The following is a 22,690-nucleotide window of genomic DNA, read 5'->3' on the forward strand; positions in this document are numbered from 1 at the left end:
TTCCACGACTTAAGAAAAAAAATACAGTCGAAGCTTTTAAAAAAAAATGTTCTTAAATAAATACAATAGAACGATTAAATACGGTCTTTAACAATTACTTAGGATGCACTTCCGTTTTCAGGACTTTATAGTTTTACTGTAGCTGTGTCGCTTTTCCAACATCCTGTATAACCCTTCCTCTACCCCCCTCACAGACAAGGTGCTGGCGCCGCGCACCAGCCTCACGCACGTGCGCCTGCGCCGCTCCGACCGCCGCGTGCTGGAGCGGGCGCGGCGGCGCACGCTGCGCATGACCGTCACAATCGTGAGCGTGTTCGCGCTGTGCTGGCTGCCCTACGCCACCATGGCTATGTGGTGAGTGTCGTCGCTGTATATACAGGAGCTCGGGCCGGATGGCTATGTCGTGAGTGTCGTCAGTGTACATACAGAACCAGCTATGTGGTGAGTGAGTCTATACAGTGTGATGCAATTAGTTTGGACAGGGCTAGTAGCACAGCGCGCATTTAAGACGTGACATAAGTTTTGCATCGCGCTCACTCACATCGCGCAGCCTCAAGAGCGAGGGTGACGGAGAACTTTTGTCACTTCTTAAATGCGCCCCGTACTAGCCCTTCTGATAGTAATTTTTTTAAGTTATTTGCAAAAGTCGTTAAATAAAAGTTCTTCAGAATGAGTGACTGAGTCACATTATACTCTTTTTTAAACATCCTGTAAGTATTCAATAATAATGACAATTAGTACGTAACAATAATCAGTATAATCACCTCGCTTGGTCTCTGATGATGAAATTTATGAAACAAATGCGTATATCTACGCCTACAGTCTGAACTTTTGTAGCTGAAAACTTACAGGTTCATTGACATTATACCCGTTTTACAAGATATATTTTTATTCAGTGGCTTGGATACGGTATACTTTAACGTGTGTGAACTCGTTCAGAGAACTCCATCCGCTACTGCCGAATAAAAACGTAAGTATACGATAAAACGGATTCTGTGAAATGGATGTGATTGAACCTGAGCCTGGTAGTGCTCGAGTGAGTAAGGTAAGACATGCTTTGTTTATTGTAGAAGGAGAATAAAAGGTGCCTCTTTTAAGCCGAATTTCCACTGCCGGCTAAACTAAGTTAGTTCGCATAGTTGAGCGAGTTTTTCATACATGTGCGTCCACCGCAAACTATGTACTATGTATGAAAAACTGGCTCAACTATGCGAACTGACTTAGTTTAGCCGGCAGTGGAGGCTCTGATGTCGTATTAACTGTGCTTTGTATACCTATGTACGTCCAGCGCCACCTGACCAATCACATACCAGCTCTAGTGTTATTCTCATTATTTACATAGAACGTTTCCTAACAACGAGTCCGCGTTGTTCTATGTTCGTAACACATCACAGCGGAGAGATTTTCAGAAAAAACAATAATATTATTTATAAATATAGTTACTTAATTATTTTTTTCATTGTTCATTTTAGATATTTGTGTGTTACGAATTTGAAAATACTCGATTTGAAATATAATAAAAAACAGCCCACCTACAAAAATATACAAGTCAAACTTTTTCTCCGTTACAAACACAAGCTTTAAGAATTTATAAGAAATAAATAACTTTGAAATTTATATTTATCTCTCCAAAGGTCAAGTAAGAGGAATACATTTCTCATTTTCCATACGTACGATTAATACGTTTGAAAGTCACAATCGTGAGTGAATTTTCCTTTGTAGACCGATATAGCATATAGCGCTCTAAATAAAATATTGATAAGTAAATAATATTATTATGTACGTGTTCTATTCTATTCTCTGTGGGGGTGTAAGTACCTGCACCTGGCTCTCTCGAATGGAACCTTTGTGCATATCCCCAAGGTCTAAACTGCCTTCCTAAGCTTGGACCATTTTCCACCACGCTGATCCACTGCGGGTTGGTGGGTCCACATATCTAGATGTGCTAAATCTAGATATGCAGGTTTCCTCATGGTGTTTTCCTTCACCTTAAGAGCGATGGTATACATTTTATATAAGTTAAAGAACTCATTGGTACATGTCAGCGCCGGGATTCGAACTCGCATCTCTGGCGTGAGAAGCGGGCGCTTACACGACTGAGCTACCACCGCACTCAAGAATGTGATCAAAATATTTACCTACGTTTATATACGTGTTATTCTGAGCACAAAATTTACGTTTTCAGTTGGTAACATTCTGTTACTTCAATATTGTAGACGGTATCATTAAACTCGCCTTTTCCGGTTAAGAGTAATTTTGGTGCTATGTCACTGGAACATTTTCAATGCTCGCGAGTGTTCTAACGTAACGATACGTGTCGTGTCATCATTACAGCATGTTTAAATCTAGCCCGCGGGAAATGGCATCTCTATCTACGTAATGCACGTCCCATCAATCAACTTGCCCATTTTAAAGCGTTCTCGTGGCGTATCAGTTACAATTTTATCGCGTAGACTGGAGATACAGATACCTACAATGACGCGCCATTGTATAAAATACCTTAGGGCAATGACGTCACACCACACCATTGTTTTGCTATGAGTGACGTTTATCGTAGTATAAGGTGTCTCCGTCTTATTCTGTTCGTAACATGATATTAATGCATCTCAAAGGTACCAACAAGCCACAAATAGGTAAACAAAAGAAATGATATTCGTATCTAAATCCGGCACGTCTCCACATGGCATACAAAGTTACCCACCCGTGACCTGTCACTTATACCCACATAAATGACATGAAAGCTGAAATGCTTAATTATTCATGGCATTATATTAATATGAGTAAGTATAGGCGGTCTCATTTTGTGTTTAGGTAACTCAGACTTTCCTGGAAAGCCCAGATTTTTCAAATTTTGAAATTTTGCCTATTATATTTTGCTAACATTAGCTATCATTTTGAAAATAAATATTATTATAGGTATTTAACAATGTTACGGTTAGATTCAGTGGTTATATACGCTCGCTCAGCTTCAGTACCTTTGTGTACGTACCTTGTCGAACTAACAAACCGCCAATGAATAGAGTGAATTCAAATCACAGACAAAATATGACACTAGATTCCCCAAGTGTACTGACTCGTACATACTGCGCGTGTCAAAAGGCTGATCATAAAATCTGTAACTTTTAATTAACTTTTGGTTCATACATTTATGCCATTATCAGTGTCAAAAATTAGAATTCCTACACAAATTTCATGAATTGGAATCTAGTCATATTATTAAACTGTTTTGTCCCTCTCTGTGAAAGAACAATTTATCCTTCGACAGAGAGGGACAAAACAGTTAAACTGCTAAAACGTTCTGTAACTTTTCCATGAGTAAAGGGTATTTATCTCTGATTAAGATACTTAAGTTTGACAAGGTACAAAAGTGTATATGACAGTAGCAGTAAATATTATTGTCATCTGGAAACTCTGAAAGTAATCAAGAGCCAGTGAGCATTTATTTCCACGATTGAACTAACACAGATGCCGCTGGGTAGACGTTTCCCATTAGCAGCTCCGACATTTTATATCCAAAGGGGGGGTAAGGAGGGGTAAGGGGAGGTAATTATACTTTGTGACATATCGATAGCGGAACATACAATCCCCGACCAATTAGTGTGTATGTATCTTTTAATGGCAAAAAACGTATGACGAAAAAATACCTACAATCAAATCCATTCGTTTTTGCGTTTCGAAAATATTATAGATTCCATTATTATTATTTAGATATTTTCTGTTATTTGGTCGGGAATTGAAACGATTACCTACTGAATATTCTTCATCTTAGCGTGTCGAACTGGGCATCTGATACCACTAGATTTATTATACTGGAATAATTTAGCTGAATATTATGTCTGGTTTACTGAATACTGAATGTGTACGTAGTCTGGCCGGGTCTATGCTTAAGAACCATCTCACTAAAACTAAGTGAGTATGTATATTACGTGAGTGCTAGAAAAGGGTACTGAGACACTGTAATCTGATAAGGGGTTGCTCAGCACTACTTAAGAAGTCATTTTGAAACGCTTTAGTTTTAGTTCTAAGAACTTGGAAAACTCTTGAAATAATATACCTACCCACCTTAACCTTCTCTTCAAACTTTGTTCGTCGTGTCGGGATGGAAGTACTTTTTTGAGGGATTTCCAATGGTCGTATCAACTAAAGTTGTTTAGAATAACTTTTACTCACTCGTTTCGAGTTTGCACCGACCTGTTAGAGCCATAAAACAGCGTATTTTAAAAGCACTGACGTTTATAATTTTTCATTATCAATGCAAAAGGAATAATCCGCATCTAATTACGGCTTCAAAGACGCACGCTTTTGATACTGCGCTATGGACTACGTGAAATTGTATGTACTCTTGATTGGCCACTAGCACTTTCAGTGATACATGTAGACCATAGCATGACTTACTTGACTTATTGTCCTATGTCCCCTAGATGGGGCAGAGGCCGTCCAAAGTGACTCTCCATTGCAACCGGTTTTGAGCTTCGCGCTTAATTTCGCTCCAAAACTTCCTGGTCTCCTTCTTCGTAAAAGTATGATATATACGCTAGAACATAATTATCAGAGAGCGGCTCGTTGTTCTGTTACAAGTAAATGTTGTAGTCTATATTCACCTTCAGAAATACATTAATTATATTTATTTCATACTGACTGTTATGTCTGTCCCCCCAGGTACATGGTGGACCGGCAATCGGCGCGCCGCGTGTCCCCCCGCGTCCAGGACCTGCTGTTCGCGATGGCCGTCAGCAACTCCTGCATGAACCCACTAGTCTATGGGTCGTACGCACTGGGTGTGAGAGCCGCCGTGCGCCGCGCCGTGGGAAGAGCGTGCTGCGCGCGCGCCGCCGCCTCCGACACTCTGGGTAACTACATAACTAAATAATCCTCTTTATTTGAAAGAAATAAAGAATGAAATGTGTTTATTCAGTGCACTATATTGCACCAAAACAGGAATAAATACAATAATAAAAACAGTACAAACAAAAAGACGGCCTTATTGCTTATAGAAAGGCAGAATGTTAAAAAAACAGATTACAGTCGTGATTATGTAGCTATGTCTAATCAATTTCATAGTAGGTAATGTAGCTCTGGATGAAGTATACTTACGAGAAAGATGCCGCCCATGGTTATAGGTTCTTTCACATTGATAATATTGGTAGAATTTTTGTAAAAGCAACAACAGAGATGTGAGTATGATCTATAAAATAATTGTTTCCCTGTTTCGCGCAGCTGTTTGGTTTAAAAACAAATACAAAGCAACTCCTACAAATACCCATTTATCTACCCGATCCCGAAATTCTATCGGGAATGAAATTGCACACCTAGCCCCGGGCTACTGGGGCTATATAAAGTTAGAACACGAAAATAAATAAGTCGAATTTCAAATTGAAGGCGCTACACAATAAAATAACGCGCGGATCCTTTCAATTCAACAAACATTGTTTAAAGATAATACAGGACAAAGGCAGGGTTCTAAGGACGTTTTGTACCACTATGGAAATGACGGGTTCCGTAATGAAAGTACCATGATTAGAGAGACACTGTACAGGTACACAAGTCAATTAATTACTAGATTTTTAGAAGCTGGGAGAAAAGAGAAAAACGGAAAAAAAGAATCTTTAAAATGTAGTCGCAATGGAACGTAAACATTCATACAGGAAGAATGGAACGTCAAGTGAAGTAATGTTTATGTCAAGTACTCTGTGATTTATGTCATAAATGTCTAGGTTGGATCTCAGTATAATGATAAAAATTTACAAACCAGAGCAGAAAAATTGAAATGATAAAAAAATGTGTCATGTCAACAACTAAACGTCAACACCATAGAGAAAAGAACACCATGTCAACACTTGAACAACACAAGACGAACAACGTAAATAATAATATGTTAATCTCTAATCTTTTATCTTACGGAATTCTGACAGTTATCAATTTTTGACATGTCAGAGATCACAAACCTTTTTTGGCTGGGTACTTTTTTCAATACGAGTCTGAATATCAGTTGTATCCGGACAATTTTCTATATTATATTTGATGGTCTTTACGTTAGGCGCTAAAGAACCACGAGGACGCTTCTTACTGGGAGAGAGAAAGTCTGACTCTTGTGCTCTGTCAGATGGGGCCGCTTCCTGGGAAGGGCCAGGTTGTGGCTCCATAACGTTTATAAAAATCAACAACCTATCACAACGCGAAAGGTCAACGATAAGAAACCGGCCAAGTGCCAGTTGGACTCGCGCACTGAGGGTTCCATACAAGTCTACTTACCTGAGATATTTTTCCTTTTAATAATTTAATCATTATGTACATCTATATGAAATATTAGCTTGATATCTTTAACCGTTTCTGAGAAAAAGGGTGGTGACAGACAGACGGACAACAATAAGGGTTCCTTTTTTCCTTTTCGTACGGAACTCTAAAAAAGAATAGTAACAATCGGATCAATCGTTTCCGAGATATTCGTGGACAAACATACATACCAACAAACATATAAACATACTAATACAATAAAAAAAAACATATTTGTTTATTAGGCTTAATGGATTGTCATATGTTAATATGGTGCAGTTCCAATAATCTTACATAGGTACCTATATACCGAACATATTATGTACTTACCGAATTGAGAATCTTTTATTTGAAATCGATTAAAAAGGTTTGTTATCCCTGAATTTAGTAGCAAGTGATGCCATGCTAAAGAATAAAATAAAGTAATTAAAATTAATTCGATACAATGGTCGTGAGTCGTGATTTTACTTAATATTATAAATGCGAAAGTTTGTGAGTATGTGTGTATGTATGTATGTGTGTACCTTTGTTACTTCTTCACGTCAAAACAACTGAACCGATTTTAATGAAATTTGGAATGGAGTTAGCTGACACCCTGGATTAACACATAATAGCTTATGTGTTAAACCAGCCTTTGTAAGCTTGTGTAATGTAGCCTTTTTATCGCGGAATTCCCACGGGAAAACTATTTAAGGTGAAGCGAAGCTCGTGGCAACAGCTAGTATTGAAATATTTGTTATTTTTGTATTACATACTTCTTTTGAGCAAGTAAATATTAGGTCCTTACATATGAAATTGGCGTTTTCTATAGGAGGAACATAAAGTCGTTTTTTTTTTAAATGAAATATATTAAATTAATCAAAGTATGTACTATCGAACAAAAAAGTGTGGACCCCCTTAAGGATTATTTTCCTTTGCAGGCATCAGCCATCAATGACTCGCTCTTGACCAATGGGGTACAAGTTGACCAAAAGTACTGTCTCTATTGCCACCAGATGTGTAAACACAAAACAACATTGCATTGTCTTAAAGGTGCGAAAGTCCGAAAGCAATAAATAATACAAAGGGAGAAATTTAAAATAATGGGGTTGGTTAAAAAGACAGGCAAAGGCAAATTTGGGATTGCAAAGGATTTGTTTTAAAAGTGGCAACTCACTTTTTTGTTCGATAGTACCATTGCTATGTATGCACTTTTGCCATCTCATAGGTAGTTCATTAATCCCCTTACTAAAAAAACCATTCGGGCGGGAATCAATAAAATCTTTAAAGGCGGTTTGGACTGCCCCATCGGAGTTGATTTTTTTTCCTTGCAAGTAGTTATCCAAATTGCGAAAAAAATGGTAATCTGTTGGAGCAAGGTCCGGAGAGTACGGTGGATGTCTTCTAAGACATTCTAATTGAAGCTCCTCTAATTTGGTAGCCGTCTGTTGTGCAGTGTGTGGTCTAGCGTTGTCCTGAAGCAGCAGTGGCCTAGAGCGATTGACCAGCCTCGGTTGTTTAGCAGCTAGCTTTTCCATCATGGTTTGCAGTTGCTGACAATAGATATCTGCCGTAATCGTCTGGCCAGATTTAAGAAAGCTGAAGTGAACGACACCGGCACTAGTCCACCAAACACTTACAAGCAACTTTTTTTTAGTCAATTTTCGCTTAGGGCAGGATTTAGCTGGTTCGCCAGGGTTCAGCCATTGCGATGAGCGCTTCCGATTATCGTAGAGGATCCACTTTTCATCACAGGTAATGATTCGATTTAAAATTCCTTCATTATTGTGCCGGTTGAGTAACGTAACGCAGCAGTCGACGCGCTTTTGTCGGTTTGCTTCACTCAATTCATGAGGTACCCACCTTTCAAGCTTTTTCACCTTCCCAATTTGGTTCAAGTGGATTAGAATAGTTTTATCACTAACACCGGAGCCTGCAGCTAACTCGGACGTGGTTTGCGATGGATCCGCTTCCACAATAGCCTTCAATTCTTCATTATCAACTTTGGTCTCCGGCCGTCCACGAGGCTTGTTCTGCAGAAACCAAAAACGCACTGTGTTTTCTTTTGCGACACCGTCACCATACACATCATTAATCCTTCGAGCCGTTTCTGCAGCACTGGTGCCACGGTGGAACTCATACTCGTAAATAACGCGATATTTCAAGTTTTCCATTTTGTAAACAGAGTGACACAAAAGAAGAAAAAACAAATGAATTAGGGGGTTTGAAACACAAATGCATGAGTAAATAGCTGTATGAATTTGAATTTGGAATTTCTAACCATAAAGGTAATATTTTAGATCAAAGTGGCCAGTACGACAAAACGCCAATTTCATATGTAAGGACCTAATATTTAGATTTATGTTTTTCTATGAAAACATTAAGAAAAATATTGCCCTTAAATGGATCCAAATTTTACCTTTTTTCGGTGAAGAGCTTTTTTAGTGGTATCACTAATGAAATGTCAGAATTCCGCGGAATTAAAAATCAGAGTATAGGTATATCAAGTTATATGTTTACGTTTAAATAAATACGGGACGTGCAACGTACATAATAAATATAATGATTTTATTAATATTATCGACTAGATCAGGCTACTACATTCATCATGGAATAATGTTATACTTATCCAACTTCTGAAGTTTTAAATTGCCATTCCGCAACAGGGATCTGCTATGCCATTTCGAAATGCTATATGTAAAGGTTCTACTATATGGGTATGCATTTGGCGAGTAATGTAATGAAATAAAATATACTGTTTAAAAGATCATTGTTTTATTTACATAACATAATTTGCCTGGAATCAACTTTAGGAATTTTATGTTCCTATTACCTACTCTATTCTATTCTCTGTTGGGGTGTAAGTACCAGCACCTGGCTCTCTAGATGTGCTAAATCTAGATAGGTATGCAGGTTTCCTTCACTGTAAGTGTGATGGTATACATTTTAATTAAATTCAAAGAACACATTGGTACATGTCAGCGCCGGGATTTGAACTGCAGAACGCAGTTGCTCTTCTCATATTTGACTTAGGTATTTATCATCCTATGGTTCATAGAAAATATTGTCAGGATTTTGCGTGTTCTTGTTCTGCTGCTTCTGCAGGTTCCTGATGAAGAAGTGGGACGGGAGCCTGCCGGGGAGGTGGAACAGGAACCGGGTCTGGTTCTCCCCTTTGTCACATTTGTTCTATATCTTCAGCAGTTTCAGCGGTATTCAAAATATTATAATTAGGTTAGGTAATGGAAAATGAAATAACAACTACTATGACAAGATTGACAAGCAAGATTCAGTGTTATTAGATTTAAATATTCAAAAAATATCGATTATAGTGAATCGAATAAAGAGAAAAAGAAAATGGTTTACTATGGATAAAAGTCTTCAAGACTTAAATATAATGATATTTTATAAACCAAATGTACTAGTTTTGGCACAAATAGTACCAGAACATGTAATTTATTGATAAATAAAATATCTTTTGTATTTAAGAATGTATCGATATTTCTATTCGATTACTTTTTTGCTCGGATTTGCTGGTAATATTCCGAGGTCTGGCACCACTATTGTTACGTTCCGTTCTCTATATGTTTGTTTTTACGTTCCATTATCCTTAGATTTAAATATTCTTCATTTATCATTTTTTCTTTTCCCCCGACTTCTAAAAATATTGTAATTACTGAAAATACCTTATCTACACTGTATTAATAAATGGTGAAAACATGGTTCTGAAACGCTCCAAAAAAAAGGCGGTACGCCCACTGCCGTTCTCCTTTATGTTCCCAATATAAAATAAAATATAATATCATGGTAGGTACATCGAGTGATTATTCGATATCAGACGCCTCTGTCAGTAGACTATGTTTTGTAATAAGATGGTGTATGTTTTGTGTACAATAAAAGGTTCATAAATAATGTTTAAGTGGTGTGTCGACTACGATACATTCCTCCCCTCCCTCTGTAGGTATATGTGTATGATAAACTCATGAATTCATTTCCATGAATCTATACTTTCGAGAATCACAGCTTTTTAAATGCGAATTTTATTTAAGAAGGCTAATGCCCTGTTTAACTTAAGCTGGATTAGTTCGGAATCAAATCTTTTCGAACATAATTTCCATGAATCGTGTCTGTGATTCATATATTATTTTTATCAGCATGTCCCGTAGGGTAGAGGGGAGGAGGGTTTAATCGTATGGCGGGTAATGGAATGTATGTACCTATAGTATGGTACATACTTACCAATTATACTTACTTACCTAAGTTAGAAAAGAACAATAATTATAATAAGAAAAGAACAATTCAACACTAAAACTGTACAATACAACTGTAAAGTAGTACGGAGCAGAAAGTGGTAAGGTAAATCCGTACAATAACATCATCATCTTGTTCCCGATGGAATGATAAACCGACACTTCAACATTCTTGTATCTTTGATGCAGCTTGAACGCAACACCCACTTTATAAATACGTTGTTTAAATCATCATAGCGCACTGTCGTCGCTGTTGCATCGCCAGCTCTATCTCAACGGGATAGAGTCGAAGTTACTATAGATATGATCGGTTCCTAAGGGTGGCCGCAACACTGGCAACACTGCAAATAATCAATGAAAATGCAAGAATTCTTCCTATTTGGATTCCTTTTTCCTCGATGGAGGACACAACTCAAACAATCAAAAGATAGATAGAAAGAAAATTCTTTATTGCACACAAACACAGAAATTACACGAGTAAATAAAATACACAACATAGATGGTACAATTGGTGGCCTTATTACTAAGTTCTAAGTTTTATTGCACAGTAAAATTATGTTTATGTTTATGTTTAAAATCAACAGGACTTTTATCGCAAAAACTGTTACCAATCTCTGGTGAGAAGAAATACTTAGAGATTGACAGCATAATGGGAAACAAACACAAAACACACCCTAAGGTTGTCTTGAAGAAATCGCTTGAAGCGATAAGGCCGCCATTTTTGTACATAAATGTGTTAGTATTTAAGTTATGTAAGTTTATTTCATGTGTGTGTAGTCAAATAAAAAATATTCTATCTATCTATCTACACTCGCGATCAATTAAAAAGTTCCGTCCAAAAAATGTATTTGCCAACTGGCCACAATTTTTAAATACATTTTAATCTAAAATTTTAGCTATACTTTTATGTTTTTAATTGAAACGTAATATTCTGATGCGTTCTTATCTGTACTTCAATATCAGACGGTGTCATTAAGTGAGCATTATACGTTCAGAAGTAGACTGAAATGAACTGAAACTTTTCCATTGCTCGCCAGTGTAATAGACTTATAAAAATCACCTTTTGAAGAATTCAAATCCAATTTTCACCTATTCCTTCTTCGGAGTTGTGCGGAAGCCCTAAGTACGGAATGCATCAGCTCATCGTGTTTATTCACAACATCGCTCCTCTCTCTGTTCACAGGTAACTCCGGGTCTGGTTCTAACAAAAACAAACAGAATCTCGAGGTGCCCATGATGATAAAGGTAATATATTTCGCTAAATGATTTCCCTTTTATCCTCCCTTTCTTTTGAAATCTACAATTTATTCAGTAAATTATATTTGCTCCTGATAATATTAGCTGGCAAGCACGTATTCCTAATGGTTTCAAGATACACAAACAGTAGATGCTTTTCATTTAAATAATGGAAATAAATTTATAATAAGTACATCACCTAACCCACGCTATAAACCCCTGATATTCAAAACTAAGGGTGGGTTGCACCAAACATTTAAACGCGATTAAATCTAGCTGTCAAGCTTTTACAGTATAATGTCAGAGCAAGAGAGCAATAAATAAATAAATAAATAAAAATAGATTTAATTATGAATTTTTTGGTGCAACCCACCCTAAAAGAAGCCAATTTTTGAACAGCTAAGACAATTTTGATAAAATTTTAACTAATAAAACTCGAGGTAACATTATCTATGATCGGAAACATACTAAACGAAAGTCGGTGCATCCGTTTCCGAGCTACAACCAGAGACAGGAATTAAGTGCCTTATTCACACTGGACAAAGTGCCGAGTTCCTAACGTAAATTAACGTAATTTGTCAAGAGTGTTTTCATCAAGTCAATTTTATGTACTGTACCGGGGAAAACATGCTTACTGCGATACTTGCAGGGCAGTTTCACTCATATTTCGTACAAAATAAGAGCGGTACAAGGCTAGACAGTAGACGCTCTTGTACAGAATTAATTAATTACATGTACAAGGATTTCCCTGGATGCCCCGGGCACGTTCACTCTGTGATCTCTGATCTTTTCTGTTCTGTTTTTATATTCTAATTGCAATTTTTACACTTTCTTTTCATACTTTATTCATGTACTGCGTATTTCTATCATCAAAGGTTTTAAGGTTTCACGTAATTAACACATTATTGTGGGATCTCGATCTCCAAGTTTTAAATCAAATCAAATAATCTACCAGAACGTGGCTTATTTTCATAGTATAAAATCATCTTCATCATCACAACCCATCACGTCCTTATTGCTGGGGCACGGGTCTCCTTCCAATGAAGGAAGGGTTTGGGCCTAGTCCACCACGCTGGCCAAGTGCGGGTTGGTGGACTCCAACACAAGCAAGCTTGTGCTGAGAGAGTTGCTGGGTAAGTGGGCAACCCGACTGTCAGATTATTTCAAGCTGCCCGAAGGTCACTAGGCTGTCTGCTGCCTAAACAGAAAATTATAAATAGACTTTCTTTTATATATAGACTTGATAGATGATAATAATAAATATATATATAAATAAATATGTTTGTTTACAATGTATAAATTTATTTGAAGGTCTTCTGTCTCTAATTTGTAAACAAACACTTCAAAGGTGAAAGCTCCAGTAGAATGAACTGTGACAGACAAAGACATTCATTAATGAAATATTTATAATTTGTTATTCTATCTCAACTTTCATAATAAAATTACGATCCTAGATTGTAACATAAAATCATCATAGTAAGATAGTAAGTAGATCATATTAAGTAAGTAAATTAACAGTGTTTTTACAAATTCTCGCATATGTTAGCTATTATTAATATTAGACTCATAATCTGTAATAATAAAAAAAACAAATCTACTATAAACAAAACATGTATTTGCCGCTATTTAACTACCTACGCATGAAACTTTCAGTATGAAAGTGTAGGAGGTGGTCCGCGGTAAACAAGTAGCCGTAAAAGATTGTTGTTTTCTAAAACTTTACATTAAACTGAAGTAGCTACTCAAAGAAAACGTGTGCTCTTTGTTTCAGGGATTTTCATTAAATTAATTCCAAGTTTGAATGAATTTCCTTCAAAAGGAAAAAAACGAGCAATTTAGAGTCAGAGGCGTATGAAGAACTTAGTTTTCAAATTAATTGCTCGTTCCTTTCAATAAATATTATGTCAAAGATATGATTTTAATTTAAACAGGAAAATCATAGCATTCCTATTAAAACCTTACGTTATTTTTACTCGATCGGTTAACCAAACAGTTGAATCGATTTCCCGGGGGCCCGCGGCGAGTTGTAGATAATATTCCAATCAACCAGACGAGTTCTGTTGACTGATCGTAAAATTAAAAACACAAATCTGCACGGATTTTTTAAAAGTAAACGATGAAAAAGATGGGTTGCAGGCGATAACAGTGGGTTCATAAAATACTCTAAATCAAAACTTATTTTTACTTACCATCAGAACGTGTAAATTTCGTTTATTACTGGTGTAACAATGGAAAACTTTACAGAATTTCCGTGCATATTCCATGACATTATTGCCACAGTACACGTGTTGAAAGTTTTATTTCTGTTTTAACCAGTAAAGAGCTTATTTACAGAGTCGTCTCTTGTTATTTGTCGTTCCGTCCGTGCTTGTTTGTACCGGAATAGCACTTCAGTCATTGGCACAATACAATCCTACTGTTCCTAATTTTGTTTACTTAACCCTTGAAAATTGCTTGCCTCTGAAAACAATTAAATTAATTTAACCAATGATGTAGATAAACAAATTAGCTTTTAATGCCAAATTCACTGAGCCAGCTTAATTCTTGACGTTATTTTTTTACCCAGTTGCAATGAATGAGGGTAGGCTTATAATTGGGGGCCATCATTACCAGGAAAATACTGAATCATGCAACGTTATTGATATATACGACGAATGAGGCTGTCGATATGATTGTAGGATGGGGCGTCAATATATTTTTTTAATTTAAAATTCTTGGAAAACCTCACAGACCCTGTGAGAGCGAATGTGTGGTGGCATGGCATTCGAGACTGATAATATAATAACTACGACGCTATTTTCTACAAGCAGGCTGTATCATAATTCGTGTAGTAAGCCGAAATTGAGTGACTCACGGGAGTAAACTTTGGTTTTCAGAGATAGTAATGTCTACTTTGTGGGAGTATCTTATTTTTACACTTATGTGGAAGAGCTCAATCTCGCGATCTCATTAAAGCAACAAAAATATATATTTTTTGGGAACTAACCTTATTATTGTCTACCACTGAGGCACAAAATGACCTAACGACATAACCACCTGAGTTGGTCTTTTTGGTTTACTATAATATTGTTAGGTAAGTAAGTTTGTAACATTTTTCCACTTCTGCAACACCGTGTAGATAAGAGTAATATCAGCTACGAAAATGTCGTAGCAATTTCTCGTAGGCCGCGGCGTAGCTCGTAGCGAGCGTAGCTAAGCATGATTAGGTCAATTTATTTTTTATAACGCCTTTCACTTTATTTTTGCAGAGAAAGCGATGGTATTAATTTATTTGGTTTTTCAGTACTTACTTTATATTTTATGTCAAAGCCACTTCTCTAAATAAATTTAGTAGGTACCTAATTATGTTCTTCACTTAAATGCTTTCATTTGCGTTTTAACGAAGCCAATAACGGCTGAAATCATAAAATTATTACTTGACTTGTAATTTTATTAAATTGTCAACTCATTTACCTTTAGAAAGGATTTTCCTTTCCACTGGCTAGATAATTTAACCCATAATAGGGAAAATAGTTCCCACCTTATTCTGAACTCTAGTTAGTAAGTAGTAGTACCTTGAGTTACGGGCGAACTTTTTATTGCCATGACATTATTAAAGCTTAAAACAATTCAAGATTTATTTACCTAATCAGTGTTAAATATTTGTGCTGGTCAACAAGAGGGCTAGTGACTGTGGCAGTCTCCCTCCAGGACCGATGCTCATATTTATTTATTTATTTATTTATGGATCACCAACAGATGGTACACATTACATTTAAAAAACAGCTTAATTTATTTAACAATAGATGTTTCAGGTCACGTGACCATCCACTTATAGGTAACCACAGCTTACAAAGATAGCAACATATGCTTTAAGGTGGCTCATATCCTACAGTGAACTATTACGGCCTGTGCGTTTACGTTTCTTAACCATCGACAAAATAAAGGTTTATTGCATTTATATTACATACACTGGTTACACAGCAAGATTATTAATACACTCACGGGCAATGAAAAAGTTAATCTCACAAAATACTGACATCAAACGACCCCAATTTTATCAATCATTTAATTTTAAAATTTTATTCCATTCCTGGTGATCTGTTAAATGTAGACAGGTACTTACTTCAATGTTGCAGAAGACGTCAATAAGCTAGCCTTTTCCTTATAGGAGTAATTTGGTGCTTTTCTCAGTGGAACTTTTTCATTGCCCGTGAGTGTATTAAGATTACATAAACACACGACATTAACATCCCAGTCAGACAGATAGACACGCAACATATTGTGCATTTATCATTTATAAGCAAAAGGTTTCCGACTCAGCATGATCCTATATTGCAGAACGGCCGCGTGCGCCCGCGCATGGGCGTCCGGTTCGCGGAGACGTCGCTGACGGCCGTGCCCTCTCGGCCGGAGCCCCCGCGCCCCCGCGGCGTGGCCTGACAGCCGCCCGCGCGGCTCGTGTGCGCGCAACATGAGAGGTACATATGGCGGATACAGTGCCCCGATCACTTTAACGGCCAGTTTCAATAACTCTAGATAGACAGAGTTATTGAACATGTCAGAAAGTCGATACGATTTTGATTGTAAAGTTACTAAAAATTATATGTGTTTTATTAGTTTCTAACGATACCGACAGGTGCGCTTATCAAGATGTCATACAAATTGCTATCGAATTACGCTAGCGACTTGAGTTGACAGTATTTGTTATAGGCCTAAAGACAGTTATAACATAACACGTAATGTTACACGCAATAAAATAAATGTCCATAAATATAATGGGTTTGGGATACTAAGGGATTTTTTTCACTGCGTGTTACATTACAGGTTACTTTACAAGAGCGTGCATCTACCTTAGTTGTACTCGAGTTTGAAACGGTTTCTTGAGCCATGAAATGTTTCATCCAACGAAAGTTTTGTCCACTTTGTAGGATGTTCGTGGACGAAAAGTTCCTAGGACGAAAAATTATGAGACGCGTTTTTCAAACAAGTTTAATTATCACTTATCACAGCCATTTTTTCAAAAATGCATGTTTAATAATAATAATAAAATGACTACCATCTTCCTTGTTTCAGATGTCGAGTATTGCATCAGTTCTACACCGAACGAATGGCTGCGACAGCTAGTTTGGTTTAGACCAATAAGAGCAAAGCTACGTTACCAATGGACCAATGGTAGCCTGGAGGTTGTGATTCGTGTATGAGTTGGAATGGTGATGGTGCAGATTTAAAGTAAGAGGACCAATGAAAGCGTTGTTATACATTTACCAGTGAGTGTAGTGCTGCAAGATTCATTAATGATAGAATGATACCTACCTGCGTTGTGTACCTATTATTAAAGTGGTGTAAATATTTTTGTACGGAATTAGGAGGAGATAATATTGTAAGTGAGTAATTGAAGTTTGTATTATTATTATTGCACTTGACTCAAACTTATGTAAGTGCTTGACAATAAGGGACATTTGAAAGAAAACTATAGACAGTTACCAAATTCAATACTTTTATGCTCACTTTAGTGCTAAAATGAATGTGTTTGAATATAGTGACTACCTACCTATTTTTGTAACATACCACCTATGCCGTTAAGAATAAGGTACTATTGCAGAAAAAATCTAATCGAAACTAAAACGAATAAAATAAGTAATCGTGATTGATCCGCCGCAAAATCCGATCCGCATAATTCAATAAATAATAATAATAATAAATTATATTTTATTATGTGTCAATTATGTACCTACCTATTTTAACTTATTTTTATTTAAGTATAAAAATATATTGCCTACCATAGTTTTCTTTATTCTATGCATTTATTTTAACTTTGTCCCATTGTTTTATACTCTAAATTTTTGTTTTAAGTTATGTTAACAACACAGTAATCTATTATGTTTAGGTATATTACACATCCGCTTTTTACTTATTAACTAATATATGAATGATTAGCCTATTCTAAATTAAATAATTAATATTTAATTTAACAACTTATATCAGTCACTAAGTAAAAGGAAAGTGTATAAGCAAAATGATAATAAGTACATAATTTTAATTCGGTTTTAAGTACGATGTGGGTTAATGAGAATTATAATAATATTTCGGCACTTTACACACGTTTCACTACGTTTCCTTTAAATTTTGTTTCAAAATATTTTTCAATTCATATTTTTTGCCGTAGGTAGGAAGGTATTGTTTTAACCAAAAGCGGATGTGTATGTATAATTTCCATAACCTGTTGAATCGTAATGGTTTGTGATATCATTGAGTGTTAACATAAAATAAATCCTTTTCTTTTTTAATAACCTACTTATTTTCCCACTGCTGGGCAAAGGCCTCCCCTAAATAAATCCTATACATAACGAAAAAAACATGTAATTAGATCAAGACATTAATGTTTTTTACATTTAATTCATTGTTATATTTCTAAGGATATGTTTTTACAGTGATTTGAGGCCATGTCTTGTACATTTTCAGATAACAAGAAAGTCTCGTTTTACGTCAGATACTTGTTACAACAACAATGTTTTAATGCTGATTGATACTGATTCTGTCTTTGAATCTGTGTGTAATAATTTTATATGTAATTATACTTTATTATGTTATTGCTCACAATAAATGTTTTTAAACAAAATAGTTATTAGTTTGCTCTATTGTGACAAATCATATCGTTTAAATTCTTCATAAAAAACCCACTCTCAACAGAAAAAGGTCACGTAACAGTACAATAACAAAAGACGGAGCATAATTGGCATTCTTTACAGTCGTAGAAAAAAGTGGTTCAGTAGGTATAATTCCCTACACAGTATAAGTAGGCGCAATACCTACTAATTCTGTTCAGAACTTTTGATCGATTACGATTGATGTAGAAACATTAACATTTGCCGATGAAGGAGTGTTTACTTTTCTCGGTTTTCCGTTTGTTATCTTTATTATAATATACTTTATTATGCTTCTCGTTTGCTCGCCACTGCCGCTGTGGTTTTTATATTACATTTTCCTTCCCTATCCAGGTACTTTAATGATTGTATGTTAATATAATATAACAATACATTCTCGAATATTTCCAAGATGAAGAATAGTAAAGTAATTGAAACTGGATGTTGATTTATATATTCAGAGAAAAACATGAAAAGCACACATACATAAGTATGAACAAGTAGAACTGCGATCACTGAAAAAATGCATGTATAAGTATTTACATCTTTTTTTATGTCGCAGTTGCTGTATTCTATAAAAGTCGAAAATAATATTTACTCAAGTCATTGAACTCTTGAAATTTAATTAAAAGCTCTAAGTACATACCATTTACTAAATTGCCTAACTGCTGTTGACACAACGAATCACAACCCTGATCGTTATTAAAATTATAAGTAATTTATTTAAATAACGATATACCTAATTAAAAGTTGCTAACGACAAAAACCGATTTCTAAAATATTTTTTTATTTAAACCGAAAGGGATAGAGACGTCAAGGAAAATCATTGCGTAACAGTTTATGTTATACAGGGTGTTGAAAAAGTAGTAGTAGTAGTAGGTAACTAACTTTCGTTCTACGACTTTTGAACATTATTGTGACACAAATCTAATCCATGTATAAGTCGTTTGCAATAGAATCCAACAATCATGTAAACAAATATGGCGGACTGACATTGACAGCGTATTGTTTATGCCCATAGTGATGTCATAGTGTTCTAATTAGATTAAATATATAAGCCATAGACTATTAAATAAAACTGATTATATATAAAAAAAGTGTTTATTAAAACAAATTTAAATCTTCGTCTTCTTCATCATCACTATCAGAAGTGTCGCCGGTGACCGTAATTATAAAGGAACCACTGTGTCATCGCTTGCCGTGTCTAAAATGCCGTCGAATTTTTTCATTTCTTCCTCTTCCTTTTTTCGTTTTGGTTAATTATATTAAGCTCTTGAAAATTATTTTTTATTGTATTCAAATAATATTAAATTAAAATAATTTATTAAATTAAAATTAAAAGATAACTTCAGATTACGAACAACACTAACTTTTCAATGACTTATAGAGTTCGATGAGTAAAAAACTAAGATGACAGCTTGTCAAATACTTCGAAATTTTTACGTTGCAAATGTTTTAACAAATTTAACTTATAAATACAAGTTAAATCGTGTTGAAGATAATGTGAAAACAATGGTGCGTTCGTTGAAATCAGACTATGTTCATAATTGATCGTCAAATGTATGTGATTACGGAGTAATCGTGACAATTTGGTTTGTTTACATGATTGTTGGATTCTATTGCAAACGACTATAACTACAAAGACCAAAGTTGTAAAGCCGCACCCTGTATAGGTTACAAAATATGGTATTGCCTATTATGATATGTAACTGTCCACTTATGGACATAGGCTTTCTTACCGAGCCACTACCGGCTACTTATACTTCCGGTCACCAGAGCTTAAAAGTCTGTTTTTTAATCTTAGATACTAAATTGACAGATTCTGAACGGTTTAGCTACAGTCGATTGTCCCGCCAATGATACTTCGGGACAAGCGACTGTTGATAAACCGTTCAGAATCTGTCATTATAGTATCTGAGATTAAAAAACAAACTTTAGATTCTCCTGTCTCAAACACAGAACATTCAACATTCCCAGGAAGGTCTCAGAAACGTTTTATAAAACGTGACGCACACGCCATTTTTTTTTTTCTACAAAACTGAACATAATCTACGATAAATGTATCTTTAGACAATTAAAAGAACTTAAGATTATATTCTACTAGTTGCAGACACAGCTTGCGTTTCTTAAATACTTAATTATAGGTGGTAGAGAAATATTTTCTGGACTCGTTCGATTCTATCGATATGAACCTGATAGCTTGGGTTTCAAAATTTTATACAGTTGAAATTCAAAAACCATTTAGAGATATGGCTCTAATATTCACAAAAAAAAATGTTTCCGATTTTTCTATTGATTTATTTCAGAGAAAAACATAAAAATCTAAATTATCATTCGTGACATCACGATGTGGCATTATAATTAAACACGCATTTACTTCTAAAACATGAACAAAAAAAAAACATATTATGTCACTTTGACAATGACAATGACAAACATCACTCAAATGTCTGTCACTTTTATGTGTCCTTGTCAATGACGGAAGTTCGTGATTGGTCCTTGCCACAAAATAAAGTTGAAGTTGAAGTTGATTGGTCCTTGTTCATGTCAAGTTAATGTCATCCAACTTTTTTTTTAGGTTAGGCAGGCAACGAAAATATTTTTATCCAAAGCCTCGACGTGACGTCACTCATACTATAAATATTTTGAACTTTGAAATGAAAAAAGTATATTAAAACATAGAAATATTAAGAAATAAAAAAATACGGGTCATCTAAATTTGTGATATCTCGTCGAAAATAAAATAAAATCGGTGAGCATTTTATTTGAAATGTTGTCAATATTCTAGGATTCCGCGAACAAGAGTATTATAGATGACGACTGTGACGGAAGGCTGCTTTAAAGATTTCATTTGTCTGTTAATGAAGCCAGAGAGTTTAGAAGTTTTATTAATAATGTTATCTATATGATGACGGAAACTGAGAAGGCTATCGATAATAATACCCAGGTCACGTATACTGTTGACTTCCTTAAGACTTGTGTGGTTGATGCTGTAATTAGCTGGCATTGGGTGTTTTTTCCTTGTGAATTTTATGTGAAGACATTTCTCAGCGTTTAATGACATGCAGTTCTCTGTGCACCAATTGTAAATATTATTTAGATCATTTTGGATTAATTGACAGTCCTGAATATCCTTAACGATACGATATAATTTTAAATCATCTGCAAAGAATTAAAATTCAGATTTAATCATATTTGATAAGTCATTTATGAAAATCAAAAAGAAAAGCGGACCAAGGTGAGACCCCTGTGGAACTCCAGACGGTACTGGCTTTTCCACAGATCTGAACCTTTTTATGTAGACAAGCTGCGAACGATTGCTCAAGTAAGATTCACACCATCGCAATAAGGATCCGTGAATCTCCATTCCTTCAATCTTCCTCAATAAAAGGCTGTGGTTAACCAGATCAAACGCCTTACTAAAATCAGTATAGATAGCGTGTACCTCGTTTTGTTTGTCTAATGCATCAGAGAGATATGAAATATAGCTAACTAAGTTGGATGCAGTCGACTTCTTTGGTAAGAACCCATGTTGGTTTTCATTTATTTGGTTTTTAACGTGGCTTAGAATGTATTTTTGGACTAGTGATTAAAGCACTTTTCCGCAAACAGATAGGTTGGAAATGGGTCTATAGTAGGCAATATTGTTTTAATCACCTGATTTGTGTATGGGAGTTAAATATTGTAGTTTCCTTTTGGTAGGATAACAACTTGTCTTGAGTGAAAGTTGAAATATTTTAGTAAGAGGATTTACTAAATTATAGGCACATTTTTTTAGAAAAAAGGGCGGTAATTGATCTGGACCTGGGGCTTTATCACTATCTAATGCTTTCAGTTTTTTTAATACTTCTTCTTCCGTCATTGTGAAATTATCTAAGGCTAGTTACAAAGTTGTCACCAGTTAATTGTGTGGTACTTCCAATTATACTATAATTACTGTAGACTGACTGGAAATGTAATGAAAAAAGATCGCATATATCCTGACCTCCTTTAGCGATTATACCATTTAGGGCGGATTCGGCCAACGTCGAGTAACTTTTTACTCACGAGTAAAGTACCAGTTACTCGCGAGTAAGCAGATTTTGCATTCTACCAAACCTGAAACCAAGATAACTAGCTTATCCCAAGAATAAAATGTTATACCGCCAAAATTGACCGTGTAACGAGCTTATCCGAGAGTAATTTTGTAATGGCGGCAGCACATCAGCTGATTAGAAAACCGTCATAATGACATATAAACACATCTGTCAAAACATAAACAAAAGTACGTTAAAAGGCAAAGTCTCAGAATAACAACAGCGAATAAAATATTAAAACATAAACAAT

The 22,690-nt window shown here is 35.5% G+C and overlaps 1 protein-coding gene and 1 long non-coding RNA gene across 2 annotated transcripts in view; both read left to right on the top strand.

Annotated features, from left to right (window-relative positions):
- Window positions 1–18,005, top strand: part of LOC105381030 (adipokinetic hormone/corazonin-related peptide receptor variant I) — a 92,098-nt gene extending 74,093 nt beyond the window's left edge. Inside the window, exons 5-9 of the mRNA XM_048628608.1 lie at window positions 195–354; window positions 4,660–4,850; window positions 11,686–11,747; window positions 16,059–16,198; window positions 16,794–18,005. Of these exons, the coding sequence (XP_048484565.1) occupies window positions 195–354; window positions 4,660–4,850; window positions 11,686–11,747; window positions 16,059–16,160 (515 nt within the window). The 3' untranslated portion in view covers window positions 16,161–16,198; window positions 16,794–18,005. The remainder of the gene's footprint in view (window positions 1–194; window positions 355–4,659; window positions 4,851–11,685; window positions 11,748–16,058; window positions 16,199–16,793) is intronic.
- On the top strand, window positions 5,822–8,876 carry LOC125490171. The gene is made up of 2 exons (XR_007267523.1): window positions 5,822–5,874; window positions 8,746–8,876. It is a non-coding gene; the product is annotated as an uncharacterized LOC125490171 (long non-coding RNA).
- Window positions 18,006–22,690: the final 4,685 nt, after the last annotated feature.

Source organism: Plutella xylostella, chromosome 21 (assembly GCF_932276165.1).
Source record: "Plutella xylostella chromosome 21, ilPluXylo3.1, whole genome shotgun sequence".
In the NCBI taxonomy this organism is placed as follows: Eukaryota; Metazoa; Arthropoda; class Insecta; order Lepidoptera; family Plutellidae; genus Plutella; species Plutella xylostella.